This window comes from Myotis lucifugus, unplaced genomic scaffold, assembly GCF_000147115.1.
Source record: "Myotis lucifugus unplaced genomic scaffold, Myoluc2.0 scaffold_132, whole genome shotgun sequence".
Lineage (NCBI taxonomy): Eukaryota > Metazoa > Chordata > Mammalia > Chiroptera > Vespertilionidae > Myotis > Myotis lucifugus.
Genome location: NW_005871180.1, coordinates 2,221,366 through 2,245,552, shown reverse-complemented (window position 1 = coordinate 2,245,552; position 24,187 = coordinate 2,221,366). Strand labels below are relative to the sequence as shown.

Here is a 24,187-nt window from a genome sequence, read left to right as displayed (position 1 = left end):
CCAGTATCATACTGTTTTGGTTAGTGTAGCTTTGTAATATATTGTGAAATCAGGAAATGTGATGCCTCCAGTTTTTTATTTTTACAATTGTTTTGATATTTGGCCTCTTTTATGGTTTAATATACATTTTACAATTTTTTTTCTGTAAATCAATGAAGCTTTTATAATAAATTTTAAAAGAATGAGATAGGACTATATATTGACATGGAAAGATATTAAAAGTAAAATGTCTTGTTTCTTTATACTTTAAAACGTAGTTTTAAAAATCAAGGTAATATATGTACATAGCTAAAGGAAAAAAAAAGGCAGTAAACACAAGAGCTTATGATGAAAAGCAACGTTCCTTACACCCAGAGGTACTCATTTCTGATCACAGTTCTTCTGGTGGGCACAAGTACTACATAGAAAACATGCTTTTGGTATATTATACCCTAAATCCAATCTTTTTCCCACTTCTACCAATAACCCCAGTCCAAACTACCATCATCTTTTGCATAGACAACTAAAGGAGCCTCTTACTTGGCCTGTCTTTCTGCTTCCACACTTTCCCTACCACGGTGCCTTCTTCACAAAGCAGCCAGAATGACTCTTTTAGATCTTGCACTCCTTTGCTCCAAATCTTCCAATGCGTTCCCATCTCACTCAGAATAAAATCCAACATCTTTACTTGGCCAATGAGGTCCTATTCGGTCTGGTCCTCCACTCCCGCTGGTCTCACCTGTAATCCCCTCCTACGCACTCCTTACCCGTCACACTGACAGCTTTGCTGGACTGTGCGCATCCCAAGCATGCTCTTACCTCAAAGCCAGAGTAAGGGCTGTTTCCTCTACTTGTAACGCTCTTTCTCAAACTTGCTCTTACTTTGCATCCCCTCTGAGAGGACTCTTTTTAGAACACTTTTAAAAAATGCAACTCCCTTCAGTTTCTAACCTCGTATTCTGCTGCTTTATTTTTCTTCATAGCACTTGTCACTATCTACAGTTTTTCTTTTACTCCATGCATTTAGGTTCTCTCCATCGTGCTTCTCCACCATCCTTTAGGGCAACTGTTTCTGCCTGCATGATTGCAGCGTAGTTGCAGGTATTCCAGCTTAGAGGTAAGGAAAAGTAAGTAAGAGCTCCTATGAACACACAACACTTCAATCATGGTCCTCTGGCCACAACAGAGCGTGGGGGTGAGGGCAGTGCTTGCAAGTGCAGTGTTGCTGGGCAAATATGTGCTTGACTACAAATCTCGTACTGGACCAGGAAAGAACATATTTTGGTGAACAACTTGTTTTAGTCTTACACAATTTTTTAAAAATTGAAAAATCTTCTGAAAATATATAAAATATTTGAAATAAAAGTCATAATGTAAGGTCTTCTATAAATATGATCTGATCAACATTACTCACCTTAGAGACAAGTACTATGCTGTGATCACATTTCTTGTGTTGTTCAAAAGAGAATGTTCTTGCTATCAAATTTTTTTGCTCTACTTTTTAGTGTACTTAAATTTGGACTACGCCGTTTTTTGGGTTTTTTGGGTATAGTTTTCTGTTGTTTATGGAGTTTGTGGTTGGCTTTTTTCATATATAAAACATTTTTCAAGTTCTCAGCCATATTATCTAGTATATAAAATCTTCGTGTCTCCCAGGGTTGTTCTCACACAGCCTTCATTCTTGTATTTCACCATGGACTTATTGTGCTAGTGGTTGGCTATATTACTGTGGAGTCTCGGAGTTTCTGTCTATTGGGCATAGAGTGCTTGGTATCCATGTCTTTTTCCTTTTCCTTTTAACTTATTTCTCTCTTTTGCTGCACTTTAATCTCAGGAGACGTTTTAAGAAAGACTATAAGTCTTTGTCCCACGTATTTACCATCACACTAGGTCTGTTCTAGATTCAGAACCATTTCCCTTCAGAACTAAAGACATTATTCCTTTTCTCCTTGCTGCTGAGCAATCTGATGTCACTATGATTTGCCTTCTTTGGAGGTATCTTCTCTCTAGAAGCTTTAAAGATCTACGTAGTCTCAGTGTTGATACATTTTCCAAGCACCTTTTCCAAGTATCCTACTTGACTTGGAAGGTTCTTACAATTTGTTTTCGGGTGTTCCTGCCTCAAAAACTTCACTATATTATTTATTTTAAAAATACTTTTTATTGATTTTAGAGAGATGAAGGGAGAGGGAGAGAAAAACAGTGATGTGAGAGTGAAATATTGATTGACTGCCTCCTGCTCACCCCCTATTTAGTGATCGAACCGGCAACCTGGCATGTGCCTGACCAGTAACCAAGCTGGCATCCTTTTGGTGCACAGGACAACATCCCCCTGAGCCATACTGGCCAGGGACATTATATTATTTCCTGAATAATTTTCTTGTGTCTGTTTTCCCTGCCTGTCTCACTGAAACTCTTAATCAGATTCATACCTCTTGAACTGATTCTTATCTTTTCTATAATATTTTAAAATTACTTGTCTTTTTATTTGGCTCTCTAGGAGATTTTCATTATAACTTTCAGTCATTCCACTTCATTTTAGTAGGAATGGTGTCCATCAGGGGAAACTACATAATTAATTGCTAACCTGTCCATTGGCCTGGATAGAGTTTTGCGATATATTATGTGATTTCTGTGCCAGAGGTTTATAGATTTGCATTCCATGTCATCATTTCTATCTCAGCATTGAACAAAGTCACGTAAGACAGGAAAATATATCCAATTAATAAAAGAGCAATACCTCTATACTATTCTTAAATATATAAATGCAAAAACCCTAATAAATTAACAAATCAAAACAAGTTATTTATTCAAAGAATAATATTATATGACTAAGTAAAGTTTATCTTGGAAATATCAAGAAGGGACCTTGGTAATATATTCTCACTTGTTCATATGAGAAAAATTATATGAACATGTCAAGAGGTGTTAAAAAAAACTTTTTGTTAGCCTGGCCAGCGTGGCTCAGTGATTGACCGTAGTCGACGTATGAACCAGGAGGTCATGGCTCGATTCCCAGTCAGGGCACATGCCCGGGTTTCAGGCTCGTTCCCCAGTAAGGGGCATGCAGGAGGCAGATGATCGATGATTCGCTCTCATTATTGATGTTTCTATCTCTCCCTCTCCCTTCCTAAAATCAATAAAAATATATGTAAAAAAACTTTATTAAATTTCACTTCTATTTCTGAATACAACTGTAATAAATTAGAATTGGAAAAATTAAAGAAAAAATATCCCTGATATAATAATATAACACTTATATCAATGACTAATATTAAATTTACTGGCCAAATATTAGGTTTTCTTAAGGTGTTGAGCAAAAATGTCTACACTAACTACTATTACTATAATTTAACATTTCTCTGGAATTGCTAGCTAATGCAGTCAAATAAAATATAATGAAAATGGCAAATTATTTGTAGACACTAGGACTATCCTAAAATTCTAATGAATTAACACAAACTGTTTTTGAAATAAGACCAGTAAGTAGGGAGGCAAGTTATGAAATCAGTCTATAGCACTTTTCACTTATTTGACAAGCAATGATGAAAAACAAAAAAGGATGTTCAGTGCCGATGGGACACTGAGGAAGGGGCCTCTCATGTGCTAACGTGGCACCATAGTATATTGTCACTACCTCCCTGGGGGCCAGTTTTAGAGACATCAAAGGTTCTGAAAACATCCATATTCTTGAACCAAGCAGCTCTACTTCTAGGATACAAGGTAAGAAAATGGATAGAAGTGGAAAGATGAATGAAAAAAAATACCCCCACAAAACAGGCCTCTCAGGAAAACAGCAAAAAAGGAAGCAATTTAAATGACAACCAGTAGGATGCTCCTTAATTTCATCAAGACAACATGGAGCATTGTGTAAAGGTTTAGAAAGATGCTCAGGCTCTTTCACGGAAAAGAGCGCATGTTCCACAGCAACGTGAAAAGGGCAGGATGCAGATTGATACGGTTAAAATTATGTCTAGTCATATACCGCTATAGGAGGACTCGACTCTAAATGGTATAAAATAAAATGTTTACAGGAGTCATTTTTTATTGTGGTTGACTATAACATTTTTTAAAAATTTCAGTGTACTTTTTAAAGTTTCTTTTTTCTATATAAACACAGTTTTACCAAAAAAAATATTCTAATAAAAGTCTCTAGACACATTTAAAGTGTTTTTCATATCCACAGCAATGAAACAGCATTAAGTAGTGCTAACATATTAAAGGAGGAATCAAAATATCTGGTGTCCCAACACTAATTGTTGTGTCACCTTGAACAAATATCTTAGGAGCAGTTTACTCAACTGTAAAATGGTTGCCTAATCTACCTCACAATGCTGTTGTGAAGATCAAGTAAAATGTCTTGAAAAATGTAAAATACTATGAAAATAGATTTTGGAACAATCAATATTATCAAGTAGAGTAGTTAAGTATAAAAATGTTGCTGCCGCGCTGGCCGAGTGGCCCCGTTGGTTGGGTGTTGTCTGGTGCACCGAAGGGTTGTTGGACAGGTCAGGGCCATTCCAAGGTTGGGGCTCTAGGGGCATGAAGGAGGCAGGCCATCTCACATTGATGTTTCTCTCTCCCTCCCTCTCTAAAAATCAATAAAAAATGTAAAAAAAAGGAAAATGTTGGTTTGACCTTTTAACTGACTCTTGCAGTGTTATGCTCATGTAGTGAATATACCTTTTATAATCCTTTCCTATGATTTTGCTCAATGCTGAGTCAGAAATGGTGACATGAAATGCAAATCTGTAAACCTCTGGCCCAGAAATCATATAATAGCAACATTCTAATGAGGTCATTGAACAAATTAAGCAATTAATTATGTAGTTTCCCCCATGGACACCAAAAGGTCCTATTTTCCTCAAAATAATGCTCTGCCTTCTCTTTTCTTCAAACAGGCAGTCGAATTGCCTGAAATTCTTACACCAATCATTCATATACTTGGGATAAGAAACTGAAGGCTTGCCCTGGCCGGTGTGGCTCAGTTGGTTAGTGTGCATGGAAAGGTTTGCTGGTTCGATTCCTGATCAGGGCACATACCCAGGTTGTGGGTTCAGTCCCTGTGTCCGAGTGAGGTTAGGGTGCATACAGGAGGCAACCAATCGATGTTTCTCTTTCTTTCTCTCTCTCTCCCTCCCCCTTTCTCTCCCTCTAAATTCAATAAATACACACACAGACACAAGGATGACTTGTAATCTAACTTAAAAAAAAAGAAGGCTTCTATTAAAATCCATGTGTGTGTGTATTTGGTAATACAGTCAATTATTTTCTATTAATATCATATTGAAAATTGGTTATTAGATCAGCTGGTGACTTATCTAGCAAGAAGAATGGATTAAAGACCCCATTCCTTGCTAAAATTTAAATATCTTTAAGGTCCTGGGGTTGAGAGTGTGAGGGAAGAAGGGAAGGAGAGGAATGTGTGATCAGGCTGAGGGTCAGAGATCTACTAGAGCAAGAAACCTGGTTAAGACAATAGCAAGGGTGAATGAAGACAGAAAATTAAAAAGACTAACCTTGTCATTTTTACAACTTGTGTAGGACTAGTCTGACTCTCAGAAGTTATAGCAACATATTTGCCAAAATAATTACTACATATTTAGTTCACTGATAAACCATAAAGTTTATTTTCTATTGAATAATCCAGATATATTTTTGAAACAACTGCCATAGCACATAAAGTCCCCCCAATAGGCATCTCCTGTATCTCTCTGTTATAGTGATAGAAGGTAAAGTTGAGAATTTTATTATTTTCCCTCTCATATGGGGACACTTATCTAACTGCACACCTCTTACCTCTCACTGTGGTACTAAGGTAATTATAAAAGTCTGTTTAAATCTACCCACCTGTCTTTTGTTTTGCTGCCTAACTGGGTCTTTTCCAAGCAGGCAGAAAATCTCCAATCAGTCTGTTATCACAACCAGAACGTAAGAGATTAGTGACCACGGAGAGAAGCAGAATCAGTTTACATCCTTCCAGGCTAGAGAATGATACTACCTCACGGGCAAGAAATCTGAGGCTCCCTGACCTTAACTTAGAAAACCTGCAGTTAATAATCACATTAAAGTTGGCTTTACATGCCAGACAGCTTTTGTTTCCTGTTGTTTTTACAAGTGGAGTGCTCTTTGGGGTTATGAGTTATTTGCTGAAAGGCATATATTAACATTTAAAAGATTTGATATATAATAAAATAGGTCTTACAGTTTAGGTATATCTGAGTTAAAATATACTTTGCATTCATGTTTTACAAAGCTAATAACATTGCTTGTATTTACCTGGAGTAAAATTTAGCAATTGTCATTAATTATGACAATAATACACTGGAAACTCCTTTCTTAATTGAGGAATTAAATGCATTTTTCATTGTAATCTGTCAACCTAAATCAAGACTATAAAGATCCCACCAGGGCTACACTCTCACCCCTCCCTGAAAAAGGTCAATTGTTTCTCAAAGGAAAGAGAACAAACCCTGAAGCTACAAATTTAGCAAGGAAAACAGGTCAAAAACCAGATGTGCAGAGCAGGGGAGAACTGGCACAGGTGATCAGGTCAGTATGCAGAGGTTTCAAGGACAGCAAACTGAACTTGCCTTCTTTTTCATAATCAAACACTTAATGAAAACAAATCTAATTAACACCATAAGCCAAAAAGTGATCTTGTAATGTGTGGTTAACTTTTAGTTAACATTCTAGTAAAGGCACCTGTATTAGCCAAACCCATTTCAGCTGCTTCAATGGAATTTACTGTGTGTTCACTAAAATGAATTATGAGTCTTCAGACACCTGTTCTCTTTTAAAGAGAGTAATTTACAGGTGTGTGTGTAGTTAGTGAAATGAAATGTACAGGCCAACTATAGAGATGATGCTCATAGAATGAAAATACAGTGAGTCTCTATATAGCTGACACAGAAGAAAAGTTACAATGGCATTTTGGTATACTAAATACTGATCTATAAGGAACTGTTAGCATTATGAAAATAGAACTAATACTTGGAGGAAAAAAATCTGAGGAAGTCATATTTGACTACAATAAGAGCAGGAATATCTATTACAGACAAGGGATTAGTCTCCCTTCAGTTTTGGCAAAGAGAAAACTGGCAGTTTTCTAGAAGAAAAAATTTGAAACACATGGAATGAATTTGCAAAAGTTTGAAAAGGTGTCTTTGCTTATCCAGGGACTGTTGCACTAAAACAACTCTTTAAATTATGTTTAGATTTTCTAGATCTATGATACTAACTAGCCATCTCAAGGCTCTGTTGGTTACATCATGTATATTTTTAGCATTTACACTTTCATTTCTCTCCTCCTAAAAAAATATAGATTAAAAATTTAAGCAGATGATAATGATAAATTAATGTAAAATACTGCTCTACTCAATATCCTATCTGCCTTTGGCATTATTAACTGTAAGGCCTCAAAGAAATATTATTTAAAAAGTTAAAAGCTGTCTTCAAAAGAGACACTAAATTAGTGAACTATTATTTCTCATTTGGCAATTAACTAAAAATTTGAGTCCTATTAAGCCAATATTGGTTTGATAACCTTTTGAAAATTGTTTTAGTAATTTTTGTTAATCATTATATTAACAGTACATAGTTGTATAATTAGAGGGTCATAGTACTTAAAATGTATCCTTATGGTTCTTTTCTCAGTCACCTATGATAACTGGTCTCCTCATGAAACATAGGGAAAAAAATGTTACAAGATATAAGCGCTATTTTTCCACATGATCAGACTTTAACTCTGAAGCCAAAATAATAAAAAACATCTTAATATTTTAAGAGTGATTTAAAAAAGATCTATATGGCATTAAAAACATTCCTATATGTAATTTAAAACTCTTAAAGAACTATTTAAAAAATTGACAGTAATATGTTCTATAAGTTTGTTTTAAATTAAAAGATTGTAATTTACTACAAAAAGGTAACAGCATTTTATGTAACAAGCTTTTCTGTTTGGTGGTTGTGCTTATCAATCATTTTTCAGGTTTTTAAATTGTTCATTATCAGAAAAGGCCCACCATTTACTAATGGAATTGAGGAGGACATTTGAATCTTTGCTTTCAGTAACCCCATAAATATTTTAGATCTACAGGATTTATTTAAAGTAAATAATTTAAATAAATTCAGTAAAGAACTTGTTTAGTAAAGACTACTTACTATTATTTGTAAAAATAAGGATCATACTGATGAAAATAAAAATTTCTTTCAATATCAAGTAAACATTTACTGTGTAGTACTTGTCCGGCACTGTGGTAGATGTCTTAATAAGATTCTCTGCCTTAAATTTCCTCAATAAAAGTACCCAAAGTGATAAATCTAACACTGTCCAGGTAAACACTTTGTTTTTTTTTTAAATGCCAGGTATGGCTTGTCATATTACACGTGTGTGTATTTTTGGGGGGGGGGGGAAGAGGAGGGAAGGGTTTTAAACAACTTGTCAAAATAGATGGTAGGCATCATCCTTAAGATAAAAACAAACATAGGGATACTGTTGATTTAATTAATGCAAACCACCTGTCTAAATACCTACACCAAAGAATGTGTATAATTCCAGCGTTAAAAAGATCCAGCTGTAATAAAACTTCTCTTTTTATTTTTTTCCCCTTTTTATGAAATATAACTTTTCTAATTCTGATAAGTCTGAGAGCTATTTTTCTCCCCAAAGCTGAAGGAGTCACTCTAAATACAAAACTAGCTTAAGTCTCTAAACACTAGAATTCCTTAAACAGCTGTTAACCGTGGATCATGGGACTGGCTGAAATCTGTTTCTTGCCTATTTCGTTAATGGTTCACTTCCAGGTCCTAAAAGGGCTGTAGCCTTTCTCCAAAGAGAATGGTGGAGGCATTGATGTCTACCTTCTACAGAGTTGGCTTTTCTGGATTTTCACTCTCCATACAATGCAAATCTGAGTGAACTCACATCTGTCACCGATCGACCCAATTCGTGAGCAATCTTTTCCCATCGACCTGGGGTCCCTCCTGGGAACTTAACCATACTTCTTGTCAGCTGGCTGAGGTCCTCTTCTGTCCATTCAGGTGCCTGCAAAATATTAAGGAAAAAAAGACAATTTAAACAATGTTTGCTAATACATTTAATAGACCTGTGAAACAAACTATTGGCAATATGCGTTCTGCAAAAACAATAATATCACAATGTATCTAATAGTTCAGATAGAGGTTTGGGTTGCATGTTTAACATTAGAATGCAAAGCTCCAGCAGCCTTTTACATTTTCCTATGTATACCAAATAAAAAAGCAGAAATATTGTGAAGTCAGGCTTTCGAAGAAATTGGAAAAAAAAAAGATAAGTCAATTCTGCATTAGTGAGAAACCATTCACAAAGCCTATGAAATGCATTGTTGTCACTGCTGCTTACAAATGCCTCATATATAGTCACTATACTTTAAAGTTTAAAAAATAAGGTTTTTATTGCTTTCTTTCAAGTATAAGCATAAATGAAAATGTCAACAAGTAAATGTAGAGATCAAGAATCATAATTGAGACAAAGATCTATTTTGTTCATTCTAAGTAACAATATTCTAAAAATCATGTATTTTCAAAAAGTTTAACTTATCAAATGTTACCATTTTATAAAATTTGGAAGCAGAAATAAAATTAGAAAGTCATGGGACCAACACTTAAATCATCAAGTCTGTGCAGAGCAACATTTCATTTCTGAGAAGGTAAACAGCTCCTAAAAATTAATCAAATTATTAATTTGAATAATAAAATACCTTGAAATATTACAGAATTATTTTTTTTTGCAAAAGCAAACATTCAAGCACATTCTCTGCATTTTATTCAGCACGACCACTTGGTCAAACCCAAAGCTGAGCAAAGCAAAAAAAACTATTATCAAATAACAAACATGTTACAATTATTTCACATTACATTTTAGCATTAAACTATTCCCTACCAAGGGCAGTAACCACTCTGGTATTAAACAATTCTCTAGGAGTCAGCAGCAAGATGGAGGAAGCCCACTTTATTTTTCTTTAATTAAAAAGAAAGAAAAAACGAAAGAAGGAAACCTTTGAGACAAATACCTTTTCTGATCACCATTTCCGATAATGAACAGGCACACACCAGGGCGTTTGCATTACAGAACCATCAGCACAGAACCAGTCAGAGGTGAGTGACCCCAGGGACCATCTCCACAGCTACAGCAAAGCTTCTCCCTGACACTAATCCTCCCTGTCATTCTCCCACTGTGTTCTAACCACACTGACATCCGCCTGCCTCACTGCGAGCTTCACGGGGCCCTTCCTGACTTTTTACTGTCTCCCCCAATCAATGGTTCAAGCGTGCTCTTTTCACCAAGTCCAAATGGCAGCTTCACTCATAATCAGAGTGCGCTGCCCTGTTAAAGAGCTTTCCCAAAGGCGCTCCCATTTGCATTCATTTGCAAAGCAAACTACTTTTATTCACTTTGTTCTGCTATCAAGAATGTTCCCTGAAGCAGATAAATTGGCATAAATACAACCTGCCACTTAAGAGTCAGTAAATAATAGCCAATAGTAGGGAGGATTTTATCAATCATTCTATTTTGTATCCACTAAAAGCTGAAAGCCTCGAACATATTCATCAGTACAACCCTTAAGATCCATGCATAAATTCACATAAAAAAGTAGCCTACATTGGGTATGGTTGAAATTTCTTTGATATTTAATGATATCAGAAATCTAATTTTCCATATCAGGTAATTAAAATTTTACACTGAAGGGTTTCTTTCTGCTTGTTTTTACTTTGTTTAGGGGAAAAAGTATTATTCAGAGGGACATAACTTGTTTTTTCAAGGAAAGCATATTTTTATTGCTAAAAAATAAAAACTTTTAAATAACTGTACCAGTTGATTTCAGAAATGCTAAAGAGTTAAGAATTTAAATATAAGCTTATAGTATAAAGTCATACCAAAAAGAGCATTAAGTTGACACTGCAGAGATATAGTATTCAAACTATATAGTATATCAATGCAATTTCACACTAAATAAAATCATCTTACATTTACATCTGATTAATTATAACAACTATTTTTGGAGCAAACAAAATTGTTTAAAAATTGTTTAGAATGTCAATAATATATAGGTATTGTTTCACATAGTAAACTAATTCGTTAAAATAATTTCTATTTTTATGAGAATGGTTTTCCAAATATGCTGCACATATGAGCAATGGGCTTTAAAAATTTTATTAAATTCCTTGTTAATAAAATGAAAGTATAGTGCCACTTTTTCTGGGAAGAAAAAGAATTAAATCAAATATTTGGACTGATATCCTGAAAAATTATCAACTGCTAGAACAATCTTTCTTTTTAGTTTCGTAGTTATTTCATGGCCATGATTTTTATTAATATTAAGAGAGATCAATAATAATTAGGACCATAATCTGAAACCTTTGAGAGAGAATACTTTAGCAAGTCATTATTCTCTCTTTGGTGAATGTGCAATTCCTCAGCAATAGTTAGTTGTGTCTTTAGAAGCAACAGAGCCTACTGTGACCCAGCCACTAAGGCAGCTATGAGGGTGGCCACGGTGTGAATGTATTCTCCTTGTTCTAATCTGGAGCCAACTGGAGCTGTGAAAGTCAAATGAATGCATAAGCATACGGCTTTGCCACGTAAAACCATGTGTGTCCATTATTACTGAGACACTGGGCCAAAAATTCATCTCTTTAGTAAAGTAATGGAAGATACCACATGGTGTGGGGACAGCTGTTGTGACTACATGAGCATTCCAATTTTGCATCAGAAAAGCCCCACTCCGGGGATAACTCTCCATACTGAATACAAAATAAAAAGTAAGTTTTCAAATTATTCAATATTTTTATGTAATGACCCAAAAGTAAGAGATGATATGAAATTTTAAATTGTATTCCCAAATAATGTCCCTTTGGATAGATTTCTGTCAGAAATCCAGCTATGTCAAAGATTTGGTGCCCTTGAAAATCCTTACTATGCTTGGGGGATAGGAGTTGGAGGCTGTAGCAAAACACACGTTATATTTTTAAAGTAATCTAAATACACTTTTCCCCTCAAAGCTTTAGAACATAAAATGTTAATTAAAAAAGGATCATGCAATTTATTTGGCACTGAAAATTTATGGCCAAATTAAAATAAAAAATTTAAATGTAATTATTATTTATTGTCATACTTGAATGACAAAAGGTCCATTTCCATCTAATAAGTAGATACTGAAACTCCCTAATGAACAATGTTTCTATTGAAATGACTTGTTAATAATTATTTATATAATTAAAGAAGTTGCAATTTTGGACCCAGTAATTTTTAATAGATTCAGTGCAATTCATAACTTCTGTGGACGAAAAAGGGGCCACATAATAAACCTGACAAGCTCAGGGGAGGCCTAATGGTGTCTTACAAACTCCAGACCTAAAGTAAGGACACAAATGGTCTGAAAGTGAAACTTCCTAACTAAAAGCAGTTCATAGCTGGTAGTCATGTCCTACGTGGTATTTTTCCCTAACAAAGGCCAATCTTTACTTTAACTGAGCCTGTCTGTGATCTTTTTTTTTTTTTTTTTGGCAACTAAGATAACATATCTGTTAACAGTAACTTTGGAATATCAAAGTAATTTCCTTTTTTTCTGGACCCCTCAAAGCACAACCACCAAGCCAGAGCAGAGACCATAAATGCCCTCATTGTTATTATTATCATGCTAATTATTGACTGTTAACTATCCTATACCCACAAATGTTTTACCTTTCATCCAATCCCAGGAATACTTCCCCCTCCCCACTTTGCTTTCAATGTATAAAACAACGTGCATTTTCTCAATCTGCTGAGATTTTGCTTTCTGGCAATTGTCATCAGTTTGGTGTAAATAAACTCATAAAAATTCTTATAGGTTTGGACATTTCTTACATTGACACTTCCCAGATATGTTAGCTAAAAAATAATATCCTTATATAACATCATCCAGTTAAAATATCAGATGTATATCTACTGATGTGGTTGATATATCTAATAATCGAATAATATGCTAACTTCTAATTCTATGTCCTACACTGACTTCCTGTTTTAGAATGTCAATTTGGCTTTTGGCTACACATTTTCCTTTCCAATTTCACTATATATGTGGAAAAATGGTATGTAAAGAAGAAGCAAACAACAGAATTAAAAACAAATCACTTTAAATATCTTTTCACTCTTAGGGAGAGAAACTCTTTGAAGAAAGTTTGCAACTCATCCCAAACTATCGTTCTACTGTTGTGATCCTTTAGCACACTCAGTATTTCATGTGTCCACAAGGTCTCCTCATCTATGATTAGCTGCCTTGCCAAAAAAGAGATCCCATCTGGACCAGTGATTGTAAAGTGTGCTCTTTGGGGTGGCACTGTTACCATCTTAACTACCTAGTTATTAATAACGGGAAGGAAGCGAAGGGCATGATCATCCGGGCAACTTTGCCAGGAAGCAGGAACGTCATGCTTCCCAGGAAACCCCTGGTCCACTCCTTGCAGGTCACTGGGGAAAGGGTTCCAACAAAGGGGAAGATGGGCACATGCGCAGTGAAGTCAGGGTGATAGGGAAGATGCTTGCCAGTCAGTCTAGCCTGGGGAAGCACGGCTTGGTTAGGGATGGAGCCACTGCAAGCGCGTGAAATCCTGAAAGATTCATTGGTTAAGCTTCTAGTTAAAATCCCCAAAGAAACTTTTGCTCTTTTGTTCCTCTTGCTTCACTCCTGCTTCCCGGCACTTACTCGTTCCGTGACTCAGGCCAGCTTGCATGTGATCCTGGAAGCAATGGACTGCAGCTGGGAACACGAGCTAAGCTAGCCTGATGCTGGACTGAACTGGGCTTCAATATGGAGCAGACTTTGGGTAGTGGTTTTAATCCTAGCCCTGCTGAAGACAAAATGGGAGATTTTCCACGGCAGGACTGAGTGAGATGGCATCTTGGAGGGGGAACCCCCTTAACGTTATTTCATCAATAAAGCTTTCCACAATACCTCATCCTCCCTCGGGAAATTCTTCTTCCTGCGGCCCCCCAAGATCTCCACTTCCACCATCAATGGAGTACACCCCACTGATAACAGCACCAACCTGAAAATTATTACCCATCTGTAATAAAGTTTAGAAACAATAAAGATTAGAAACAGGGATTTAATACTGCCACAACAAAGTATGTGATCAGTCAACTCTTCTGTTATTTATTAAAAAATATTTTAATTGATTTTTTAGAGAGAGGAAGAGAAAGGGAGAGATCTTGAGAGAAACATCCATGTGAGAGCTGAACATCAATCAGCTGCCTCTTGCATGTCCCCTACCAGGGATCCAGCCGCAACCTGGGCATGTGCCCTGACCAGGAATTGAACTGTTAGGTCGCCAAAGGAGGAACACACCAGGCCAGAATGGCGAGGGATTACAAATTTATTCGATCACCCACACACCAGGTGGCTGAACCCCAAATGGCTCCAGCACCCCAGTGATGGGAGTCAGAGGTGTTTAAAGGACTCTAGGCGGGCTTTTTCTGGGTGGAGAATTCTCTGTGCAGGTCCAGATCCTGGGAAGTCTGGAGGGGAGAGAGCACGGTCTTAGCAAGTGGACTGTGGTCTAGGCAAGTAGAATGTCCACTGTGAAGTGGGGGGAGGGGGTACTGATTCAATTGTTCGATCAAACCTAACAAAACCAGCAAACTTTTGGTGCATGGGATGATGCCCAATCAACTGAGCCACACCAGCTGGGCTCAATTCTTCCTTTAAACAGAATATACGTCAGTTGGGATGTTGTTAAACTAGAATGGGGGAATGACATGAAGAGCGAGCTGCATTCTTATTAGGCACAACAGGACTACAGATTGGTCAGAAACAAATGAAAGTAAAATTTTTTTAAAAGCTGGTCTTTTATTACAGAGTTTGAGAAACACTGGCTCAAGACAATGCAAACAGACCAAATTCCTTTATAACTCCTTTTTTTTGGGGTGCAAGAATAAATACCCACCTCCCCCCCCTTGAGAAGTGAACAAAAAAATATTTACTAAGGGTCATGGTGCTTTGCCACCCTGTAAGAGAGCTGATACAGGAAGATCAGTTCAGGCACAGGGAACTGCAGATTGCAGAGGCCTGGAGGTGGGAGCATGTCTGGGATGGCTAAGGAACAGCAAGATGACCTGAGAGGCTGGTGCACAGCAGGCAAAGAGGGCAGTGGGGGAGATGAGGCCAGAGAGGTGAGGAGATAAAAATCAAAGGGCTGAAAGGCCACTCTAAGGCTCATTTACTCTGCGTGACATACAAAGCTACAGAAGTGATTTTATTTTTCATTAAGCTATCATTGACAGACATTATATTAGTTGAAGTTGTACATAATAATGATTTGATATTTGTATATATTGTGAAATGATCATCACAATAAGTATAGTTAACATCTGTCATACTTAGTTACAGAATTTTTTTTCTTGTAAAGAGAACTTTAAAGATTCTCTTACCAACTTTCAAATATGAAATGTAAGTATTACTAACTACAGTCACTGTGCTGTACATTACATTTCCATGACTTATTTTATGACTGCAAGTTTGTATCTGTCGACACCCTTCATCCATTTGACTCCCACCTCACCCTGCACACCACTCCTGCAACCTCTAGCAACCATCAATCTGTGCTCTGTACCTATGAACTTGCTTTTTAAAGATTCCACAGATAAGTGAGAACACATGGTGTTTCTCCGTTTCTGACTTATTTCACAAAACATCATGCCTTCAAGGTCCATGAATGTGTTGTTATAAGTGGCAGAATTTCTTTTTCTAATGCCTGAATAATACAATGATATTCCTCTTTGTGTATGTGTATGCACCATTTTCTTAAAAAAAATTTTTTTTTAATCTTCACCCAAGGATATTTTCCCATTGATTTTTAGAGAGAGTGGAAGAGAAAGGGAAAGACAGAAATATTGATGTGAGAGAAACACATTGATTGGTTGCCTCCTGCACGTGCCCTGACCAGGACCGACCAGGGCTGACCAGGGCCGGGGCTGGGGAGGAGGGCCTGCAACCGAGGTGGGTGCCCTTGACCGGAATTGAACCCGGGGCCCTTTAGTCTACAGGCCGACGCTCTATCCACTGAGCAAAACTGGCTAGGGCTTAACATTTTTTTTTCAATAAGTTGACACAATATATATTAGTTTCAAGTGTCAATATAGTGATTAGACATGTATATAACTTACAAAGTCTAATACCCATCAGACAACACACATAGTTATTAGGATATTATTGACTATATTTCCCATGCTGTACTTTACATCCCCCTATTTTGTAACTACCAATTTGTACTTCTTAATCCCTTCACTTTTTCACCCATCCCCCAAACCCCTTCCCCTCTGGCAACCATCAGTCTAATCTCTGAGTCTGTTTCTATTTTGTTTCATTGATTTTTTTTCTTTAGATTTCACATATAAGTGAAATCATATGGTTGTTATCTTTCTGTCTGACTTATTTCACTGAGTTTGACCTCTAAGTCCATCCATGCTGGTGCAAAAGGTAAGGTTTCATTCTTTATTATGGCCAAGTAATATTCCATTGTATATTATGTACCACTTCTTTATCCACTTGTCTATTGATAGGCACTTGGGATGCTTCCATATATTGACTATTGTAAATAACACTGCAATGAACATATATTCTTTTGAATTAGTGTTTTGGGTTTCTTCAGATATATACCCAGAAGTGGAATTGCTGGGTCATAAGGTAGTTATGTGGTTAGGGCTTCCAATACTATGTTGAATAAAAGTGGTATGGACATCTTGTGTTGTTTCTGATCTTAAAGAAAGAAAGCTTTCAACTTTTCACCATTATGGTGTCAGCTGTGGGTGTGTCATATATGGCCTTTATTATGTTGAGTATGTTCTCTGTATTCCTAATTTGCCAAGAATTTTCTTTTTACATCATAAATGGATGTTTTTTGTTAAATGCTGTTCTGTATCTATTTATATGATCATATGATTTGATCCTTCATTTTATGTTGTATATATCACATTAATTGATTTGTGGATATTGAACCACCTCTGCATTGGGGATAAATCCCAGTTGATCATGGTGTATGATGTTTTTAATGTATTGCTGAATTCAGTTTGCTAATATTTTATTGAAAAATTTGCATCTGTGCTCACTAGGGATATTGGCCTATAGTTTATTTTTGTTTGCCTGGTTTTGGTATTAAGGTAATGCTGGCCTCATAAAAATGAATTTGGGAGCCTTACTCCCTCTTCAATATTTTAGAATAGTTTGTGAAGAATAGATATTAACTCTCTTTAATGTTTGGTAAATTTACCTGTGAAGCTATCTGGTTTAGGACTTTTGTTTGTGGAAGTTTTTTCATTACTGAATTGATTTAGTTAGCAGTGTTTGGTCTGTTCAGATTTTCTATTCCTTCTTGATTCAGTCTTGGAACATTGTGTATTTCTAGGAATTCAGCCTTTTCTTCAAGGTTGTCCAATTTGCTGGTGTTTAATTTTTCGTAGTATTTTCTTATATTTCTTTGTAATTCTGTGATGTCAAATGTCACTTCTCTTTCATTTCTGATTTATTATATTTGGGCACCCCTTTTTTTTTTCTTGATGAGTATGGCTAAAGGTTTATCAATTTTGTTTATCTTTTCAAAGTACCAGCTCTTGATTTCATTCATCTTTTCTATTTTATTAGACTATTTTGTTTATTTCTACTGTAATCTTTATTTCCTCTTTCTACTTGTTTGTCCTTTTTCTAGTTCCTTTGGATGAAAGTTTAGATTGTTTACTTGAGATTTTTCTTGTTTCTTGAAGTAGTCCTGTATTGCTATAAATTTTCCTTTGAAAACTGCTCTGGCTGTGTACCATAGATTTTTGGGCTATTGTGTTTTCATTACCATTTGTCTCATGGTGTCTTTTGATTTCTTTTTTGAGCCTGTTGTTAATTCATTTATTGTTTAGTAGCATGTTATTTAGTCTCCATGTATTTGTGTGTTTTTCAGTTTTCTTCTTGTAATTGATTTCTACTTTCATATCATTTTGACCGAAGGAGATGCTAGATATGATTTCATCCTTCTTAAATTTATTGACACTTGCTTTGTGGTCTATTCTGGAACATGTTCCATGTATACTTGAGAAAAATGTATATTCTCCTTTTGGGTAAAATGTCCTAAAAAATATCAAATCCAGCCCTAACCAGTTTGGCTCAGTGGATAGAGCGTCGGCCTGTAGACTGAAGGGTCCCAGGTTCGATTCTGGTCAAGGGCATGTACCTTGGTTGCGGGCACATCCCCAGTGGGGAGTGTGCAGGAGGCAGCTGATCGATGTTTCTCTCTCATCGATGTTTCTAACTTTCTATCCCTCTCCCTTCCTCTTTGTAAAAATCAATAAAATATATTTAAAAAAATCAAATCCATCTGGTCAAATGTGTAATTTAAGGCAACTGTTTCCTAACTGATGTTCTGTCTGGACAATCTATCCATTGATGTCAATAGGGTGTTAAAGTATCCTACTATGATTGCATTACTGTCAATCTCTACCTTTATGTTCATCAATATTTGCTTCATATACTTAGGTGTTCCTACATTTGGGTGTGTAGACATTTATGAGCTTTATGTCCTCTTGTTGGATTGGTCCCTTTATGATTACTATGCCCTTCTTTGTCTCTTGTTACAAAAGTAACAAGAATCTATTTTGCTTGATATAAGTATTGCTAACCTAACTTCTTTTTGTCTCCATTCACATGTAACATCTTTTCCCATCCCTTTACTTTCAGTCTGTTTGTTTTTCAATGTGAAACGCATCTCTTGTTGCAGCACATGTACAGGTCTCTCTCTCTCTTTAAAAAATTTTAATTGATTTCAGGGAGAGAGAGATGGAAACATCGATGAAAGAGAATCATTGATCAGCTGCTGGGGATCGAGCCCACAACCCAGGCATGTGCCCTGACCGGGAATCGAACTGTGGTAAATGAAACCTCAGGGACTTCCTCCTCCCTTTTAAAATAGTTAATATGGCTGAATATAGATTAAACAGAGTCTTTAATGATTGAAGCCCATTGTACAAACCATATTTGGAGAAGGGGTGATATCCCCATGGGTTTGCCATTGAACAGCCCGATCTGGCCCACTCTTAACCTTGGGAAGAATCAACAGTGTCTCAGAGCAGATTATCTCAGCCTTCGCACTATGGGCCGCATTAAGGTCTCCCTGGCCGATATTGTTACTTCATCCAATCAGCAACGGGTGAATATTTTGCAATTACATATTTGGTGAATATCTTTTGTTCAGTGCCCATTTCAACAGCCTCTTGACTGCAGTCTGCCCTCTCCTCCAAAGAGACACAATGAACTTTTACCCAGCTACCATGGGGGACCGCAACAACCCGTCATCACATACAATTTTTTAGTGTAAGATCTTTTACTATTTTTTAAAATATGATTTGCTTTTTTAAATCTTTTTATCTCGCTTTTTAAAAAATATTTTTTGTGGATTTCAGAGAGGAAAAGAGAGGGAGAGATAGAAACATCAATGATGAGAGAGAATCATTGACCCGCTGCCTCCTACACACCCCTACTAGGGGTCAAGCCCACAACTGGGGCATGTCCCCTGACCGGGAATCAAACCATGACCTCCTGGTTCATAGGTCGACGCTCAACCACTGAGTCCCACTAGCCGGGCTATGATTTGCTTTATTAAAAAATTTTTTTTAAAATTTCATTTATTGACTTAAGAGAGAGAGGGGAGAGAAACATTGATTTGTTGTTCCACTTATTTTATACATCATTGATTGGTTCTTGTATGTGCCCTGACGGGATCACACCCGCAACCTTGGCACATCAGGACCATAGTATAACCAACTGAGCTACGGGGCCAGGGCAAGAGCAAGATCTTAACTACATCCTGCTCTCTCCAGGAACATAGGTATGATATCACATAATGACACCTTCCTCTGAGGAGAGTCATCTGATACTTTTCAGGCTATACAAATACAATAGAGCTCAGGAAAAGAGCATGCATCACTGCTTTGACATAGTGTAAGGCCCTACCTATCACCTTGGTTAAAGTCCTGAAAATTATTTGGTAAACTGAAGGCCATTCTACCTATGACACTGTCAAGAAACAGCTACTAAGTCTCTCAGCACCTCCAACTTCTTTTAGGTTATTTTTGGGCTCTAGAGGGAACATTTTTCATTTATAAATTGTACTTAAATCTATATTTATGATCTTACTTGCAAACCGCTTCTCCTGGAATGGGCCCCTTCTAACAAAAGCCTCTAGAATCCGTCCACATTGCAAAAAAACAAAACAAAAAGAACAACAACAAAAAAACCCAAACCCAAACCCAAAACAGAAAACAAAATAACCCCCCCCCCCACACACACTCCTGTTAATACTCCCCCCCCCCACAACTCCTTTACTGTAATGGTCATGACAACTTTCTCTCAGTGTCAAAATACCAGATGTGTATAAGTAATGATTTAAAAATAGTAAAACTACAAATATGTATTTGCTCTTTGCTAAAATTAAATTTTAAGGAAACTTTTAAAAATGAAAAGGAAAGCCACACACTGGGAGCAAATATTCACAACACACATCAGAAAAACGATTCGTATCACAATTTGTTTATCCATCTTCTATCGATGGACATTTGGGTAGCTGCCAGCTCTTGGTTCTAATGTACTGTAAATACAGCTGCTATGGGCATTTGTTTGTAACTGTCTTAGTGACCATATGTTTTAATTTCTTTTGGATACAAATCTCCTGGAGGAATTGCTGGAGTTCTCCTGTTTTTTTCCATTTGGGTCATGTCTGTCTCCCAATTTTGGTTGCCTCTTTGTGTTTCTTTCTATGTGTTACGTACATTTGCTATGACTCCCAGTCTTGGCAGGGTGGCCTTATGCAGTAGGTGTCCTGTGAGAGCCAGTGCACCATCTCCTTGACCACCTGATGGTGGTGTTCCAGGGGTGTCCCTTGCATAGGTTATGTGGGCTTTCCTGTTGTAATTGCTATTGGCCCATTTGTGTGTTGGGTCGCCCCTCAGGCTGGCTGACCTCGACCACACTGTATGAGCTGCTGTGCAGTTGCTGACCACATGAAGCAGAATTCGCCTCAGCAGGGTCTGGTTTCTGCCAAGATCTCCCTTTGGATATGACACTTGCGAAGCTACTAGATCCTGCTCTGATGTCTGAAGCTGACCCCTACGTGTATTGGTTCTGGAGCCTCTTGGCAGGGACTCTGGCCAATGTCAGATCCTGCTGTGAATGGCACTGGCAACCTGTTTGGAGTTGTACAGTGAACCACAGTTTGTGGCTGCCTCTGCTGGACCTGGGTGTGCACGAGAAGGACCAAGCTATGCACCAAGGCCAGCTTTTACCAGCAGCAGGCCCAGGGGCAAGTTAGCCAAAGTCCCAAGGCACCCTGAGATCTGCCTCTGCCTGCTGACTGCCCGACAGGCTCAGTCACTGAAAGAGCCTTTGGCAGGACTGGATTTGTAGGAGGTAGGTTCGCAGTGAGTCACCAGGTAGGGATGAGTGGTGCTTGCCAGATTGACACAGGTTCAAACCTGATGCCAGTACTGGGTCTGAGGCCACTCAGCAAATGGCCCAGGTATACCAACTCTAGCTGGCCCCCACAGGTTACCTACAGACCTCTGTGTTTGGGTGGGGTCTCAGGAGTTGTCAGGGGTAAGCAAGAATAGTTTATCAGGCTAAAAGGGACCAAGATTTGGCTGCATGTAGGGAGGGCTCTGCACCAGTCAGGCATGTGAGGGAAATATGGTTGCCAGTCCTCCTCCTGGCCATTAACATTTTTTAAGAAAAATTAATTTTAGAGAGAGGAAGGAAGGGGGGTGGGAGAGAGAGAAACATGGATTTGTTGTTCTCCTTACTTATGCATTCATTGGTTGATTCTTTTATGTGCCCTGACCTGTGATCAAACCTGAACCTTGGCAATCTTGGTGTATTGGGATGACACTTTAAGCAACTGAGCTACCCAGCCAGGGCCTCCTGTCCATTTTTTAAATGCGATTTTTTTTCCTGTTGAGTTTTATAAGTTCTTTTTATATTTTAGATATTATCCCCTTATCAGATATATGGTTTGCAATCAATTTTCCAGTTTTCTTCTTGTAAATGGCTGTTAATTTCATATTATTGTGGTATGAAAAGTTGGTTGATATGATTTGAATATTCTTAAATTAAGGCTTACATTGCGGCCTTTATGATATATCTTAATGACCATGTGCTCAAGCCTCCAAGATGGTCCCACGTGATTCCCATTTCCTAGTATTAACACCCTGTGCAGTTCCCTCCCACAGTGGCTAGAGCTGACCTGTGTAATCTACAGGATATTGTGGAAATAACAGTGTGACATCCAAGGATCAGTTATAAAAGACAGCAACTTCTGCCTTGCTCTCTTTTGGATTACGTTCCTCTGGAGAAAGCCAACTGTCAAGTTGTGAGGGCATTCAAGGATCCCAGCAGATAAGCAGTGATAGTAAGGATAGTGTCTCCCTCAAGTTAAGGGTCAAACATTCTTACTGTCTAGTAAGTGAAGATAATGCCTCCCTCTGGAGAAAGGGCAGCCATGCTCACCAGCCTGTTATAAAAGATTTGAATTTGCTAAGCTCAGGATTCCTCCTTCTGTGACAGAACTCATAGATTATATAGACCAACTGACCCTCTTTGTATTGGTCTGTGGGAACGGGACTAGGGAACCAAAATAAAAATGCTACTGCAATTGCTAGAGGAATAAAATGTCCTTTGTCTCTGATCTTGGAGTCTTGTGTCTTCGAACAGCATCCATAAAATGTGGCAGGCTAACTTATTTGCTTGCAAGTAAAATCTCCAACTCTTTATAGTTTTTGACAGCTTTGGTGACAAGAATGGAATTCTGACAGGGATATGACTTTCTGAAAGAGGAAGGATGAGGGCTTACAGGGATTAGAGGGAAGTCCATGTGAACCTGTGGTGAACATATTGGCCAAATTATACAATCAATTAGGTAGTAAATGGCCCTTCCTTTTATTGCCTATTAATGAGGATGAACTCTAGGGGAGGTTGCAGACTAACTAGCAGGACTACACCACTCAGCCTTTTCTGTAGTCTATCTTGCCAAACCCAAGTCTATTTGGAAATGACAATAAAAGGTTTCCGAGGTTTTGGAAGTGGGTCTTAGCTGCTTTCATTCTTTCAGAGAGATCTCCCAGGGTTGGTGATGCTCAAAATGTAGATCTCTTACTGAGTAAAGTTAGACATTTTCATGTCTCAATGTGCATTTTTATTTATAGACTTACTAAAGGCCCGGTGCACGTAATTCGTGCACTGGGGGGTGGAGGAGTCCCCTCAGCCCGGCCTGCGCCCTCTCAGTCTGAGAGCCCACGATCGATCGCCCCAAAGAGGTAGGCTCCACCCACCCAGCCAGGACTCTGTGATGGATCGCCCCAAAGAGGTAGGCCCTGCCCACCTGGCCGGGGCTCTGTGACGGATCACCACAAAGTGGTAGGCCCTGCCCACCTGGCCGGGGCTCCGTGATGGGCCTCCATCTTTGGGGCGATTGATCGTGGGGCTCCGTGATGGATCGCCCCTGCAGAGGGAGGCCACACCCACTTGCCACAGCCCGCCAGTCGGTGGCCTGGGCCTCTCTCTTTGGGGCGATCATGGAGGCCCCTGATTGATCGCCCCGTGGGCTGGTGGCCTGGGCCTCCCTCTGCAGGGTGATCATGGGGCAATGGCCAGGCCCCCAACCAATTGCATCGCACCCGCCTTGGCTGGCACCAGTGGGTGTCATAGCGTGGTCGTCCGGATGGTCGTTCCACTGTTCGGCCGTTCAGCCATTCAATCAATTTGCATAGTACGCTTTTATTATGCATACTCTATACTAGAAAGTTTGATATCTCAGATGAACTGCACTGTTAAGTGGAATGGATTTTTAAATTTGCACATTGAGTTAGTGAAAAAGCAACTTACATTTAAAAAGTAACTTATTAATTTTACACCCCAAACTTTAATTTAAAAAGTAATTACTTTAATACCAGCGTAGGGTCCCCTCAATTCGCCTGATGGGTGAAAACATAATGCTGGGTAAACTCACTTGTTTCATGTTACGCTCATCCCACTCAAGATATTCTCTTTTTGCTTTGAGCCTGGCTGCTAGTTAAAAGGCGGAAGGAAGGTGGTTTGAGCTGGTATCCAGGCCAGATGGCCAGTCACTAGCACATCTTTCCCATCTGCAGAATCACTGCCTGCAA

The 24,187-nt window shown here is 38.1% G+C and overlaps 1 protein-coding gene across 1 annotated transcript in view; it reads right to left on the bottom strand.

The window, feature by feature from the left end:
- The window catches only part of DNAJC1 (DnaJ heat shock protein family (Hsp40) member C1), a gene marked incomplete at its 5' end in the record, with an annotated part of 113,090 nt that overhangs the window by 9,111 nt on the left and 79,792 nt on the right, over positions 1–24,187 (bottom strand). Inside the window, one exon of the mRNA XM_023758552.1 lies at positions 8,906–9,025. Within this exon, the coding sequence (XP_023614320.1) occupies positions 8,906–9,025 (120 nt within the window). The remainder of the gene's footprint in view (positions 1–8,905; positions 9,026–24,187) is intronic.